Raw genomic sequence first — 16,909 nt, 5'->3', positions numbered from 1 at the left:
GTGCCCTAGTTACGGTTGCTAAGCTATGATTGGACAGCTGCTGCTCACAGGAGGGGCTTAGCAAAGGGTCACTTGGATGTTAGAAAGACTGCATCAGTGCATGCGTGTCTCACCTGAAAACAACCGCTCCGTGAATGCTAATCTAAAGCTGCGCTCTACCTTCTTTACACATTGTGACTTCCAATCACAATGAGCCCATTTCCATATCTAGCTTTCAGATCACAACAGCAGCTTTCTAGTTTGGCTGCAACGTAACAACCGCACATTTTCCTTCTCATTTCCCTCAGTTTTAAAAACACTCTCTAACTTTCAGAGGCGTGTGCGAGGAATTTAAATGCAGACACTCGCACACTATCGAATGGTTGAGCAGTCATAAACATCCACTGTGTGTGTAACTTATCACAGCCAGTGTGGACTCCAGATGTCCGCACTGTCGCATGGATCAAGCAAAGCTCATTTACATAATCACATTCAAATTGCTTGATAAACTCGACATGGAATGTTTTTTCTTCCTCCCCCCGCCGAGTGCCGAAATAACCATTTCACTGCACGTTTGTGTGTGAAGAAACAGACAGACGTAATGGAGGGAGAATGAAACGGAAGGAGGAAATGAGCGCGGCGTGTGCGAGCCTGTACTTGTGTGGGAGAGTCCAAGGAAGGTCTGTGTGCCAATGTTTGTGGGCAGAGTTTGAAAGCCAGAGGCAGACAAAGCCAACAGATCCACCGCATCAAAAAGCCATGGGTTTTCATTTCTCATGTGTGACTCAATTTTGTTGTAAATCTCCGGTGACGTTATTCAGCATAATTGGGAGGACGTCTTCCCTACTACATCAGCGGAGCGACGGCAGCTGCTGTTTCCAACAATGCACCTTGAACAGCAGAATTTAAAAACAACTGTTGTGACGAGGCCAAGAGTTGACTAACACGGAAAATATCAGGTATACGATGTACTCAACCAATCAGAGCAAAGTACACAATGAACACGTGTGGGCACAAAGCCTTGGCTCGCTGACAAAAAAAACACAGTATTGGTTTTGCAGGTTTATCTGCAGAAACACCTCACATAATATGGACCTCAAAATGACCAATATTCAATTGATAAATAATAGTCTGTGAAATAAAAATGACACAAGACAAAGTGTTGAATTTTGGAATGAAACTACTGGAATAAAATTATGTCAGATAAACCTGTTGCTGAAAAAAGAAGGATGAAATAATATCTAATAAAACTGGGTTTAGATTGAATAATTTTTTATACTATTTCACAATATGGTGCGAAACAGACTCCTTGATTAACACTGTGGACCTCCTGAAAGCCTCTATGGCAAAATTCTGGCGTGTCTCTGGAAGAATCTTTAAAAAATGATTTGTCCCTTGCAATTTTCTGCTTTGACATCACAGTCATGGTTAAAAATACAGACTGATGGTGGTCTGGTAGCTCAGCTGGTGGAGCGTTTGCCCCGTGTGTCGTGGCTGTTGGTCCACTGTGGCAGCCGTGGGTTCGACTCCCACCTACATCCATTTGCTGTGTGTCTATCCCCTACTCTCTCTCTCTCCCCTTTTCCTGTTATATCTTCAGCTGTCCTATAAATTAAATGCATAAAAGCAAAAGAATAAATAAAAATACAGACTCATATGCATCAAGTTGGGAAAGTAAAAAAAAGTAAAAGAAAAAGAAAAACTGCGTACTGAAGTCTGCGTACTGGAGCACGAGGTAACGTGACTCAAGTCACATAACTTGGACTAGAGTAAGACTTGAGTCACAAGTTTGATGACTTAACTAGACTCAACTTGACAAAATTGAAGAAGACTTGCAGCTCGACCACCAGTGACTCACTTGAACTTGAGTCTTTTGACTTGATCATTCTTGATGCCTTCCTAACAACCAAAGACCCAAACAGTCTGTTGAAAAGTGTGCAACAAATCAATTCATTTCACCTCACGAATCCACAGTGTTATAACCATTCATCCTAAGCAAGTCAATACTTAAAGACAAACTACAACAATTCATAGATGCACACAAAAATAATCCCTCTCAATCATCAGCCACAAAACACCACTAGTGTTTGGCGATGCTTGCATCTGCAGAGATTAATTGCTGATTATTTTGCTGTACGCGGGATGCTTTACCAACTCAAAACACTGGTGCTCGGCATCCTGGGAGTGAGACAAATCCTACCTATTCTACCTTTAATTCTCTTGACCCACTTTGTTTGAGCCAATTAGAAGACAGAAGGCAGCATCCAATCAAGCTGCAGGAGAGAAGCATGAAGAAATAATGTTAAATTACTGAGCTCCAAGTACATGGTTACATATTGTTATGTGCATATATAATTTTTCTATTTTCTCTCCATATATGTTGCTGTATATTTTAATGTAATGCACATCACTTTGAATTTCTATTTTCTTATCATTTGTCTGTGCTTAAATATATTTCTATTCTTGCATGGGAGAAACTGTTATGAAACCCACTTTTTCCCGGGGATCAAAGTGTTTCTTTTTCTGATTTCTGATTCTTGTCAGTCTTGACTCGGGACTTGAGACTTAATCAGCTTACTGACTTGCAAAACAATGACTCTGGGATCCCACCTCTGTTAACTGTATATGTCCATATGTCTTATAGATGTTTTAATAATAGTGATTTCCGTGTCATAAACCTCCCTGGGAATCTCTGACGTTGTAAAAACTGTAAAAAAAAAAAAAAAAGAAAAAAAAGAAAACTGAATTCTAGCCTGAGGTGTAACTGCTGTCTGATGATTCTTTGGTTTCATCATAGCAACCGTCTGACAGCTCACTCGGTTGTGTAATCGGTAATCAGAGAGGCGAGATGGCGGCTTCCTCGGTCCCCACACACCTGAGCAGAGAAATGTCTGATTATGCTTGGCCTCTCTGTCGTGCTGTTCCACCAGCTGTTGCCACATGCACCGCTAAAAGCCGGCCTCCTCCCCTGCATTCCCTCCCTCGCTGCCTGAAACCCTGCCAGCGCTACAAGCCTGTCTATCTCCACCGCTGCAGCACAGTAATCTATTATACATCCATTGTAATGAAAACATACTTAATTCATAACGTTTACCGCAGGAGAAAAATGGCTTGTCAACCTACAGAACAGACCGTTACTGCAGCGCTGACAAAAACTTACATTACATGAGCGAAGCAGGCCAGAAAAGGCTCATTTTGACAATCTATTATTGTTTGAGGCTACTCGAAGGTTGACACTTTCAGCTGACCTTGCATGAAAAGATGAGCGCTTTCTATTCCCAGAAAACATATTTATCACATCACACTGACTGAGGGTGAAGGGAAAGGGTTGCCCTCTGTACAGAACATAAGCCAAAGTAATTAAACTACAATTACACTTTAGACAATTAGCTGATGGTCGTGTCTACAGTGAATTTACAGAGAGGACGGAAATAGAACAGGCTCAGAGAAAACTTTACACGGCTTCAATAAAGCCAAAACTACTCCTGCTGTTCCTGAATACAGAGACATAATAGAAGTACTAGGTCATTTTAAAGACCAGTGTGTGCGATTTGCACATGGAAGAAAGCTCTTTCTGGCAGAAAGGCTTTAGAAAGTCAAGTGAGAGAATAAAAAGAGAGAAAAAGTCCATATCAGGAGTAGACTGTGGCGGAATGAATTAAGCATAAGACCAAAGCAGTAGGGGTTTGACTCCCATGTAAAACTTATTTTTCAATTTCTGTTTTCTGTCACAGATTGGTTAGGTTTAGGCAACAAAACTACTTGATTAGTTTTAGGAAAAGATCCTGGGGTGGGATAAGAAAAACACTGTTAACCACCCTTTCTCGCAGAAACATTTGAAGGCGAACTTCGCCCATGTGTGTAGGATTTAGTGGCATCCAGAGGTGAGCTTTTTGTCAGATTGCAAACAACTTGCCTCACCCTCCCTTTCCAAGCATGTAGGAGAAACTATGGCGGCTGCGAGGCTTCTTGCACTTCTTGCTCTTGCACATTTTGAGTTTTGAGTATTCAATCATTTTCAGTCTGCCGCCTGTCTTCTTTTTTCTGTCACCCTGCTTGACAGATATGTGACAATTTCTGCTACATTCTGCCAATAAATCCCCCAAAATCTTGGACACCGCAGCTTTAATAAGAGCACAAAAAGGGGAAGAGCACACAAAGAGCCGCAACAGCGAGACTCGTCATTTTTCATTTTAGATGACATCAGTCTTACTGGAATTGTTGTTTCTAACCAGACAGACAATGACAGTGTAAAACAGAGAGCTGGTGGAAGTAATTATAGCTACACATGTATTAGCATGTCTTATAAACCACAGGGAGACGTGAAAGCCCACAAGACAGGATGCACTATCTCATCATGATGTATTTAAAGGTCACTGCCCCGTGTGTTCGAGCAGCAATGTGGCAGTCACAAGTTTCTGTGTGTGCAAAATCTAATTCTGAGTGTCCTTTACTCCACTCTTTTGCAGTTATATAGGCATGCTGGAAGTTTTTTTTCCCTCCCAACAATCCAAATAGAGAGGGAGCTGAAGAGGGGGACATGTTTTGCAGAGCTGTTTTTACCTTGGGAAGGTGCCGCTGCGGCTTGTTGGATCGCAGCCGTCTCCTGGCTCAGCTTCTTCTTTGCCTCCAGGACTGGGTTCTCAAACTGGGTTTTCTGGTTGATGTGGCTGCAACACAGAGAGGCTCAGACTTAAGAGAAAATACTTCCAAACACACGCAAAATATAGTGCACACACACACGCATTCTTGAACTTCTATCCTTGTGAGGATCCTCACTGACATGTTGCAGTCCCCAGCCCTTTACCCTAAACATCTCAACAAAATGTCAAACCCTAACCCTAAACTAAACCTAATTCTTACCTAAACAAGTTTGAACCCTCAGGCAGATCTTTAAGGGTCTGTCCAAAAGTGAAGACCAGCCAAAATGTCCTCACTTTCCAAAAATGTCCTCACTGTTGACTAATGCTACTTCTGGGGACATTACATAGACTTGCATTAATTTCCTGGACACTTTTCCTGGAGACAACTCTACCCATAACCACTACTTGCCTATGGGCCTGTGTCCACATAGTGTTTTTTTTCCCTTTACTTTCAGTTGTTCTCAATGAGGAGAGAGCGTATGCGGCAGCAGGCGGCCATCTAGAGAAGAGGCGCTGCACCCAGCAGCGTCTTTTTTTCAGAGTTCTCTGCCTCTTTTGTGCGTTCGCTCTGAGAACATTGAGTTGAAAATCTGTGAATTCTTCAGAGGGATGCTCATGGCGTCACTGCCACTTTTGTCAGGCAACCAATCATGTATTAGATGTGGAGTCGACATCCTGGTAACAAGAAAATGGATGAGAAACCTGTTCTGGAGGGGTCTGAATCAAAAACACAAACTTTCCTCCTTTCCTCTAGAGATTTTTGGTGTGAGTTGCAGAGATTTGGAGATATCGGCCATAGAGATGTCTGCCGTTTCTTTTGCATACTAGCTCTAAATGGCACTCAGCTTGTGGTGCTCAAAGCACCAAAAAAAAAGACATTTGGAAAATTTGAAACCAGCGTCACTTCCCAGAAATCATCACCCGGTTAGATAATCCACAGACGTTATTGTGAGCAGTTTCATGTAGGAGCTACTTTCTTTCTCAAGTGCTGAAAGTGTTGTTGAAAGTATTTTTTGGCACTTTAAGCACCACAGGCTGAGTGCCATTTAGTCCCATTATACCAGAGAGAAGGCCGACATCTCTACGGCCGACATCTGCAAAACTCACACCAAAAAAATCTAGATGGATAAACAGTACTGCAGGCCAGGGGAAAAATATGTATTTTTGATTTGGGGGTGAACCATCCCTTTAATCTTGGGCCATGATGTATTCTTAAGTTCTCTTAATTGACTGCCTTTCTGCACAAGTGACACTCTGAATGCCGTGCTTTTCTTTTTTTCTAGAAACATCTGCTGGGCCAAATCAAACTTTACAGCAGGCCAACTTTGGCCAACGTTAGTAACCTTGATCGTGTCAATCATAATGTCAAAGCCGTGTACACTGTCTCATCCCAGCATTCACCAGCAGCGTGAAAGCAGTTTTCTGACCAGAAAATACCACGTGGACACCTTAACCTTCACTGTACTCAAAAATCAACCAATTAATCAATTAGTTGTTTATTCCATAAAATGTCATAACCTAATCTTTTAAAAAAAAAAACCTAAACATGTTGATCACTGTTTGCCAGAGCTCAAGGCAACGTCCTCAAATGTCTTGTTTCGTCCACAACCTGAAATATATTCAATAAAGTGTCACAGAGAACTAAAGAAACCAGAAAATACTCACATATGACAACCTAGAATCAGAGAATTTGGAGACTTGTTAAATTAAAAAATGACTCAAATGATTAATCCTCGCAGCTCAACTGAACTGTGTCCCTGAAAGTAGAGTAAGTCAGAAATAGACACACACACACACACACACACACACACACACACACACACACACACACACACACACACACACACACACACACACACACCTCTAACATATTGAGCTTACTGCACCATTTTTCTGCAATTAATTATGTATGCACCTTCCCTATAAAGGAACATGATTTTCTAATAGAGGGATGCTATAGTGGCGCCATTATAAATACATTCATAAACACAGCACATGTACAGTAAAGGCTGGCTCGCCTCCTCTTTATGTGGGGAAACTACTATGGCTTTTAGCAATTTAATATTGTAGGAAATGAACCTCCCCGACTGCCAGCAACATCCTGTTCCTCTACAACAAGGTAAACAGCCTGTTGTCCCCCTGGCATAAAAACCACAGCCATTGTTTCATAGTGAGCTCATTTCAAGCTAAAACACTGGCAGCTACAAGCTCCATCTATACGCCATTGACTCTCCTCGTCCAAACAGTGCGAGTTTCTCTCTCATGTCACTTCTACCTAGGAGGGATCCTTCTGCAGCCTGAGCAATAAAACAACGCGAGCGTTCCCATTTTCTTTTCATCACAACAGATTGCTACCTCTCCTTCCTGCCCCCACTCTCCTCCCTCCATGTATTCTAGCTGAAAATCCCCCCCCCCCCCCCACTTCTCTCCCCACTGCTGCTACAATGGCCATTTTTGACTGATTTCCTGCTGGGGTGGTGAGCACGAAAAAAACACTTTTTGCACATGGACAAATATACAAACAATATGCAGAGACACACACCACATACATAGAGAGGCTCACAGTCTATGCACCCGCTTGTTACACAAACACTGGCAGAGAGCACAATCGGCATTGTGTTCACATACAGGTCACTGCGATGTTACCCGCAGAGTTTCATTTTGCCACCCACTGATAAACAATAGGAAAATCCTGATCAGAATCTTCAACTGTTCTCCTCAGCCGAGATGAACAAAATGAGCCGTGTGCTGCATCCGTTTGTTTATTTTTAGACAGTATTGATTCATGCCGGTTCACTGCTAATGTACACTAAGCAGTGTAATATGCACTCGTGCTCTGATCCCTCTGGTGAAATGTGTGTTGTGTGCATCTGCGAGAAAACAAGTGTGATAAAACAATTTGCACCGATGCCGGCTGCTGGAGTGCTGGGAAATTGCATATATGAATAAATCAATGAAAACTTACTCAACATAGTATGTTCCGTACTGTGGATCGTCAATTTCCTCCCAGCCGTAAGGTAACTCTGCAAAAAAGAAGAAAACAGTGTGCCATTGTGTTGCAGAAGGATGCAAATAGGGAGAACAAATAAAGATAACAGAATGGAAGAAAGAAATGGAAGTATCATGTGGGAGGTACAGCAGTATAATGTCTTTTTCCCCTGACTGGGATGTTTAGCATAAGAAGGTAGCCATGACAATAGTCTACAAGAATTTACATAAGCAGGGACGTCCCTGAAAAAGACGTGGATGGCAGCATATGTCATTCCCAAACCTGTATGTACCTTTCAGCATTAATGAAGCCTTCACAGATGTGAAATGTGGCCACGGGCGTCAACACACCCCAATATCATCACAGATGCTGGCTTTTGAACTTTGGGACTGGTAACAGTCTGGATGGTCCCTTTTCCTCTTCAGCCCGAAGGACACGACGTCCGTGAATTCCAAAACTACTTTTCCACTTTCTGTCAGTCCGTCTCAGATGAGCTCGGGCACAGAGAAGTCGGCGGTGTTTCTGGATGTTGTTGGTATAAAGCTTTCTTTGCATGAGAGATTCTTACTTGTATTTGTAGATGCAAATAGGGATCGCAGATAAAGAGAACAGAATTGAAGGGAGAAGTGGAAGTAGTTCTGATACTGTGAGGGGTGATCTTTATGTTGTAAGGGTATGGGGTGGGTAGGAAGGGAATTTGGGTGGTGGTAGGGGACTGTAGTGCATGATGCATTGTGTTTTATATGTGGAACCCAGGAAGAATAGTTGCTACCCTGGAAGGTTTTATTCCTCAAACTGGGAAGTTTAGCATAAGAGCCATGAAAATAGGCGACAGTAATTTCTAAGCGGGGACGTCCCTGAAGAAGACATCTGGATGGCAGAATATGTCACTCCAAAACCTGTATGTACCTTCCAGCTTTAATGGGGCCTTCACAGATGTGACAGTTTCCCCTGAGGGACCATCAACAATCTGAATGGTCCTTTTTCCCTTCAGCCCAGAGGACACGGCGTCCATGATTTCCAAAAATTCAAAATGTCTACCCGTCAGACCACAGCGCACTTTTCCTCTCTCTGTCAGTCCATCTCAGATGGCCCAGAGAAGAAGAATGTTGCTTTCTCTTCACAGGGTAGAGTTTTAACTTGGATTTGTAGGTTTTAATAGGGAGCACACATAAAGATAACAGGATGGAAGGAAGAAGCAGAAATAGAGCATCATTTTGAAGTTGTAACCCATTCAGACATGGCGTTACAGTACAGTCTTTTCTCCCCTGACTGGGATGTTTATTATAAGAAAGAGCCACAAAAATAGGCCACAATACTTTATATGCAGGAATGTCCCTAGAAAACACGTCTGGATAGCAGCATATGTTGCTCCCAAACCTGTATGAACCTTTCAGCATTAATGGGGCCATCACAGATGTGAAAGTTGCCCATGCCACGGGCATCAACACACCCCAGTTCCATCACAGATGCTGGCTTTTGAACTTTGGTACTGGTAACAGTCTGGATGGTCCCTTTTCTCCTCATCCCTGAGGACAGGGAGCACACATAAAGATGCCGAAATGGAAGAAAGAAGCGGAAGTAGAGCATCGTCTGGGAGTTGTAACCCATTGAAGATGGTGGTGAGGTACAGCAGCAGTTACCAGTGTCTATTTTTCCCCATGACTGGGATGTTTAGCATAAGAAAGTAGCCGTGAAAATAGGCTACAATAATTTAGTGAACATTTCTGTGGTTTCAACAAGCCGGCCGGCTGGAATGGCTGATGTACGTCACGCCCTGATGAACATATCAGGGTGAGGGAGAGAATGAAAGAGCAGGAGAGAGAGAGAAAAGAGCTCTTCACGCAAGAGAGAGCTTTGGAGTTGCTTTTCAGAAGCAACAAACCAACTAGCTTTCTGTCCGCCTGTAAAAATCCATTAAAACCCCGGCTGGAAGGGTCCCACTCTTTCAGCCGTGGCCGCTCTCTGTCTCTGCCTGCACTTAAGCCCACATTAGCATCCTGGGGATACAAAGGCACGTCTGGAATTCCTTAAAGTATACCCCGGCTCTAGATTTCCGAAAAAATTAGGCCACGTGACTGCGATGCCTGGGGTGACTCTTAGGTGACGTGTAGTTTCAAAGAACAGCCACACAGTCATATTTTACCCTGGATGGTTATTTAATTAAATGCGTGAAAGCATGTGAAGTGATGGATCATGTAATGTGGAGCATGTACAATAGAGGTATGCCCCTTATGTAAATGCATGTGCAGTGGTTAATGGAATGACTGTATGCCTGAGTAGACCGACTGAGTCATGCAGTCCACGTACCTCCATCTTCACACTTCTCAGGGGGCTTCGCCTTCTTCGCCAAGCGGGGGTCCAGCCACGTGGTCGTCTTGGTATTGTGACTGCGGAGCACAAAGAGCAGCCAGTAAATATTAACAGTAAAGACCTGTGCCAGCGGAGGAACCGCTGCCGAGGAACAAGCAGCCAACAAAAGGACAGAAAAACCACAGCCATGTTGTATTCTCCTGTGTAATATGCTGTCATGCACAAGGTTAGTGGATCCATCAGCTAACATCCAATCCATCCGTTTACATTCAGCTGTCACTTTGTTCATGGTTAGGTGGCCTTTTCAGAGGGGAGAAAAAAAACCCTCTGAATGTGAAACACGACAAACTCGTTTATCCTCAAATGTGTTAAACAACTGGGGTGTGTAATCAGGAGGAAAATCACAATGGTCCTCTGATATCTTCAGAGACAAGTGGCTTAGAGCCAAATATGAATAAAACACACGGGCTTATGTATACACACACACGCGCGCACGCACAAACACACACACACACACACACACACACACATGTTGGCCCATTCAAAGGCCTCTGAGAGAGGTTTGTTTACTCGACTGTTCAAAAATCTAAGTATCGATTGGTTTACTGAAAGAGCTCAACATGTCTTTATGTAAGGCGAAGAAAACAAATGAAACAACTGTGGCAGACGCTGGGAATAAATTAAGAAGAATATTTATATCTTCTTGAAGCTCTGAGGTTTAAAGTGGTGGAAAAGGTGCTCAGACACCTTTACTTAAGGGAGAAATATTTAAGATCCTAGGGTTCAAAAATTAGCACTGCAGACCAGATGGCAACTTGAAGCCTTAAAAAGAGGTTGAAGCCCTATTTAATATACAATCTGTGGTTGAAATGAGCTCCTAAAGTCCCAACATGCCGTTTGCACACCGTCACAAAACACACCCAGTTCAGACAGTGTGCATGTGCACATAAACGTGGCTCAAAGCTAAGGATCTACAGTGAAGGTTCAGGCTAAAAACATGGTGTAAATAACATTTTTTAAGTGAACTTGGCATGTCTGGGCTTTAGGAGATTTGGATGACACCAGACGTGTAGTATGGAAGCATTTACTGTTTTTATTCTCTTGTTTTTTCACGTTTGAAAGCTGGTCACTATTCACTTACACTGTTTGGGAGATTCTGCAACACTGTTTTCCTGTGAAACTCCAGCAGTGTTTTGTGGACTAAAAAACTAAACCCGACCTTCAGTCAGCATGACGGTGAGTAGATAATGACTGAATTTTCATTTTTGGGCGAACTAGTCCTCAAAGGACAACGATTCTCAACTCAAAACTGCAAGAATTTAGGGATTTCACAGTCTACAATCCACAATATCATTAAAAGATTCAGTGAATCCAGAGAAATCTCTGCACATAAGGAGCAAGACCAAAAACCAGCATTGAGTGACCCCATGACCTCTGACCCCTCCAGAGGCACTGAATTAAAAACTGCACTAAAAACTGACATGATTATATAAAGAGCTCAAGGGCCTTAGAACTGTTAAACAGTAAGCAGTAATCATTTTGTCGTTGCATCTACAAATGCAAGTTAAGACTCTTCCGTGCAAAGAGAAAGTCCAGAGAAGCATCAGACATCAGGCCCGAGCTCATCTGAGGTGGACTGACGCAAACTGGAAAAATTTGTCTGACGAGTCCACATTTCAGTGTTTTTAGAAATTATGGATGCTGTGACCTCCGGACTACAGGGAAGTAGCCTGGAGGCCAAACTGTTTCCAACTTCAAAAGCATTACATTATGAAGCACAAAACAACAGAGACCCTGGACTGGACCTGAAGTCATATATCAAGCAAGAATGAGAAAGAATTTCTTTTGCAAATCTTCAACAATTAGTGTCCTCAGTTCCTAAATGCTTACTAGGTGCTGACCCCAACCAAACGTATTGGGAACGTGTTGCCGGCATCAAATTCAGTATGAGTGCATATTTACAGAAAGTTATCAGTTTGAACATTAAATATCTTGTAGTCAACTGAATATAGGTTGAAAATTTCTTGGAAATCATTGCATTCTGTTTTTAATGTACGTTTTACAAGGTGACCCAACTTTTTTGGAATTGGATTTTATTATGGAATATTGTAATATTCTGTTTTCATCACTAACAAATACATGCAAGAGTGTAAAGCCAATACTTTGTATACTATTGGATAAATTATGACACTGCCTCATATCATATTGTATTGTATTTAAATACAGTAGTTGAGTAAATGTACTTAGTTACTTTCCATCAGTGGAGGTTTGTTTAGTTTGGAGCCTGGAATCATTTGATCTCGTATCAGTCAAGTTTGTTATTATGGTGGGATCAGTATGTGTATATTTTGTCCAACTCACTCCTTCTTTTCCTTTGTGTTTGAGCGTCTTGTTTTTGAGCTGCCATTTTTTTAATAATCACTGACGAGAGATGATGCGACTTGTAGATCACAAACCTGTCATTACACACCCAGGATCAAACTGAACCCTACTGCTGGGCTGATTAGACGCTGGCAGAAACATTCATTTGTGTTTCATTATGCATAAAGAAGACAGCAGTAAATACAATGCTGTGTGACATCAGATTTACAAACAACACTTTCATTTTTAACATCACATCTTGCAACATACCCCACTGCAGTTGTAAGATGACAGAATGAACAAGAAGTAACAACAACACAGTCGTCAGCTGCCCTAAATTTCAGCTGTCATCATCCAGCATACAAACAGACTCTACTACACCTGATCAAGCCAATACCACATTTACCTGAAGCTTCATCTTACTGCTAATGCTTCTGTTATTTTTATAATTCTCTTATTTCATCAAGACCTCGTTTGATTCTAACAACAAATAAATCTTAAACAACAGCTCACAAAATATAGTTTCATTTGTACAAGAACTGATTTCCTAAAACTGTTTTACTCAAACAGGAAAAATTATTATTATTTATTGTTTTCAGCTGCAAATTAATACAACTTTTTTGCAGCATTTTGTTTATGGCAGCAGGCCAGTGTTTATAGGACTGACATGTTTGTGTTAATGAGGGAACTTTGCACCCACAGAAACTGTTGCAGTTGATGTTTTTTTCATAGTTTTTGGCAACAGGCCACCAGGCTTTCACCACACAGGCAGCTCTTGTTAGCAGAATCAGTTGATTGTTGAAGCATGTTAGCGGCATTTGTCTGCAAAAACAAAGTATATAAAATATTTCCTGACTCGCGCTTTACTCTCAGCTGGCAGCTTTATAGGCACAGCAAGATAAAACGAATGCAATCTAATATAGCAGTCCTGCAATAACTCCTGCGTTCACGAGGGTTTTGATTTCAGAGGCGTTCATTCAACTTTATGATCATTCTGGAGGATGCGGTCTGTGCTGCTGTCTGTGCTGGCTAAATAACAGAATTACTTCTCTGTATAATGCAATATAGTTCAACACAAACACACAAATGACGATTTAATTAACAACAATTAAAACAGCTAAATTAACATTATAACTTCCATGAAGGCAGAAGCATAACTTTATGAGGCTACCTGCTTAAACTGCACAGACTTTGTTTACACGGCAATTCGTGGAATATTATATAGAACTTCCACTGAGAGACGCTCCTGTTGAAATCACGTATTATGCACTAAAATACTCACTATGATTCAACTACTGTACTTGTATGTATCTTTTCAGATGCATTGTTCAGCATGTTTCACGTCACTTCCTGAGAGCCTCATTTCTGGTTGGAGATGCGTAACCGTGGTAACCCATGTAAATGATGAACTAATTTAAAAAATATATCACACCGAGCAAAGAGAAACCTTACTTACATTAAAACAGAAGCGTTGCTGATGTCACTCCAGAGCTGCCGGGGTCGCTGTCAGCCTTTGTCTCTTTGTTGTTGTTGTTGCTAGTGAATTGCATTGTGGGATATTTATGCTGGTGTAGCATCCAGTGTTTGCACACTGTAAGATTTCTCCAGAATCAGCACACACTTCTGTTTCACCATACTAAAAAACACGTTAATACGGAATTTCTGACACAGCTATAATGTTTGCACTCATAGTGCTGAAAGTAATTATTATTTTCATTAGTGATTAATCTACTGATTTTCTTTTACTTAAAGGGTAGGCCCAATATTTTTTGTCTTTTGAGATTTTTATATCATTCTGTTGACACGTATATGTTTTAGCATCAAAATGCCATTTTTCTTCACCCATGTTTTTTCTACGTGACCTGATGTAGGTTTCTGCATGATGACACCCCAGGCTGAGGCAGGTAGGGCATCAGCACTGTGACCTAAATCATTGCTTGTTTGCAAACGGCTGAGTGGGAGTTTCTATTTGAGAAACCTGAAAACGACCGCAGATGATTTGCCCTTTAATCATTTAATTTATGAAAATGTCAGCTGAGACTGCAAATGCCCCTTACAGGTTTTGAGAGGCCAAAGGTGTCATCCTCCAACTGCTTTTTTAAAACTGTTAAAATAGTTAGTTTATAATAAGATAGAGAAAAGCTGTAAATCTTTGTATTGACAGATGTATATAAACACATTTTTATTCAATATATCACTTTAAAGGATGAATTTCTCACTGTAAATATGATATATTTCTGTTGATGCTTATCATTTATTTAATTGTTTCAGCACTAAATGGCGTTGGTCACATGACCCGTGTGTTGTGTCTTCCACTTACTCTATGAAGTAGACCATGCCGGTCTCAGTGTAAGCCATCTCCCAGTTAAGGGGCAGGGGCTCCAGGCTGTCATCACGGGGAAGAGAGCTCCACGTGCGGAAGTCCATGGTGCTGCTGGACTGGGTGTAGCTGGGCACCGATTTCCTCCAGTCTGCCCCGTCTTTGTGGTCTGGAGACGAGAGACGGAGAGAGAGAGAGAGAGAGACAGGGTGGTTAAAGGGTAAAAACGTGGAGAAAACGGAGCAGACAGGGTGGACGGTTAGCTCGCAGGAACACCTCTGCCTTCCTGTTCTCCTGCCTGCTGCAGGGGAGTGGAGGGAGAGCTGATGTCACTCATAGGATTTGCATGTGAGTGACTGTGTGTGTGTGTGTTCGCCAAAGGGCTATTTTGCATTTGCATGTGCACACAGTGGTAATGCTTATGCTAACGTGTATATGTGCGTTCCCTGTGGGTTGCAATGATAGAGGCAGGGATTGACATTAGAAAGGGCCATTTGAGCCCAGAGGCGTTTGTGTATGATAATACTTTACTGCTGCTCTTTACATACTGTATATTCTACTGCATGTGTAGACACTCCCCTTTAATGAGAAACCGCTCTACAATGAACATGAAACGTACAACAAAGGCCTCCTAATTCACTTAGCACTTCATGCCTTCCCTCAGAAGATGCTTATAAAGGGATGAAACACGAGTGCTTTTTATCCCTTTTCTTTTTATACGGAGCTAACCTCCTCACAACAGACAATGATGCCAAAAGATGTTACACACGCCACAAAAAAAGAGCATTTCTGGGGGATGTATTTTCTACAGATTGTTCCAACTGAATTTTAGATTGGGTTTATAATTGCTAAAAATCAAACCTCAGAGCCCCTTCAGCAGAATCAACATCTTCGTTGTTTGCAGCGTTGAAAACACCCTTTCTTCTTCTTTTTTTGTCTCTCTGATCAAAAACATGTACTTTTGTTTCATATGTAAAGGCACAAACACACAGCACAAAACGCAGCAACAATTCATTAGACAGGGTGCTCATAAGTCTCAGTCAATAACATTCTGAAATAAACACACTGTTTTTTTTCTGCGGCTGATCATGGAAGTCTGTCAGGAGTGAACAAACTTGCTTCCTTCTCTGTTAAGTGAGTGCATATGCACATTCCCACGGCGTGCTAACCTTATTAGCGTGTGAACGTTTAGAGATACTGGGCTGTCAGGGACCGTACACGGACCATAAACAACATCTGAGACCGATGGCGGCCAGTTTGACAAAGGGAATACAGTACCAAGGTGGTTTTTGCAGGTTTGACTCCTGCTAATCCTCCTCCTAATTAGGCAGCTGGCTCCACGGCTAACTGAGCTAACTAGCAAGCTACAGCAATGAGGCAGACTGTCATAAACATATCCTGACACTTGTCATTAACATGAAGGAGTCTTTATGAATGTTGTCATTGGGTGTCATTTCGTCAAATATGTCTTCTTAAATGTAAACCTGACATAGTTTGAGATGTCTTTGTTATGACAACTTGACATTATCAAACTTAAAGAATGTTTTAACATGACATTATACTGTCATATGTGGTTTGTTTTGAAAATGGCCGCCATCAGACCATTATAAGCCTCTAACAATGTTAACTTTGCATTAAAAATTAAACCGTTGACAAAATGACACTTTATGACAACGGTCATAAAGACTCTTCTTTACATGACAGGTGTCATGATATGGTTATGACAGTCTTATGCACACCCCTTCAAATGAAGTGTTACTGAAAATGCACATGTGTTTGAGGATGTTGTATGTGAGAGAAGCAGCCTGAGGGCAGAGCGTGGAGGAGAGCTGAGGTCCTCAGGTTCACGGCGGGGTGAGGGCCCACTCAACGATACGAGTCAGACGGGTTATAGTGGTACTGTGGGGCATCGGGGAGAGGAGGGGAGAGGAGGGGAGGCGAGCAGTGGGTTGTGTGTGTGATAAGGACAGTCTGAGCAAAGATGGGGGGAAAGCTGCAGTCAAGAGTTCAGAGACTTGGAGCTCACATTTTCCATTAACCTCTTTTTTCATTCGACCATAACTCTGCCCATCTATGGCCGGTCTGAGACTCCTCTGCCACAGCTGTGGGCTGCAGCCGAGCAGTCATTTGTGACTGGTTTCTTTCCATAAAAAGAACTCCTGGATGTCTGGGAATCGTTTTGTGTTTGATTTCAATATGACAGAGCAGTTGGGTAAACAGACTTTGGATTTCTGTGAATCCTTTGTACAGCTGAGCAAGCAGTGTTTGAGCCGTGACTGTCAAAACAATGTTTCATTCTGTAAA

The 16,909-nt window shown here is 42.0% G+C and overlaps 1 protein-coding gene across 1 annotated transcript in view; it reads right to left on the bottom strand.

Moving 5' to 3' along the window:
- magi3b (membrane associated guanylate kinase, WW and PDZ domain containing 3b) overlaps positions 1–16,909 on the bottom strand; it is a 258,901-nt gene that overhangs the window by 31,269 nt on the left and 210,723 nt on the right. The window contains exons 5-8 of the mRNA XM_084738936.1: positions 14,606–14,774; positions 9,922–10,001; positions 7,588–7,645; positions 4,543–4,649 (exon numbers count right to left, since the gene is read on the bottom strand). Of these exons, the coding sequence (XP_084595062.1) occupies positions 4,543–4,649; positions 7,588–7,645; positions 9,922–10,001; positions 14,606–14,774 (414 nt within the window). The remainder of the gene's footprint in view (positions 1–4,542; positions 4,650–7,587; positions 7,646–9,921; positions 10,002–14,605; positions 14,775–16,909) is intronic.

This window comes from Lutjanus erythropterus, chromosome 2 (assembly GCF_056507025.1).
Source record: "Lutjanus erythropterus isolate fLutEry1 chromosome 2, fLutEry1.hap2, whole genome shotgun sequence".
Taxonomy (NCBI): domain Eukaryota; kingdom Metazoa; phylum Chordata; class Actinopteri; order Lutjaniformes; family Lutjanidae; genus Lutjanus; species Lutjanus erythropterus.
The sequence above is the reverse complement of the archived record's forward strand: the minus strand, read 5'-3'. Positions and strand labels throughout refer to the sequence as shown.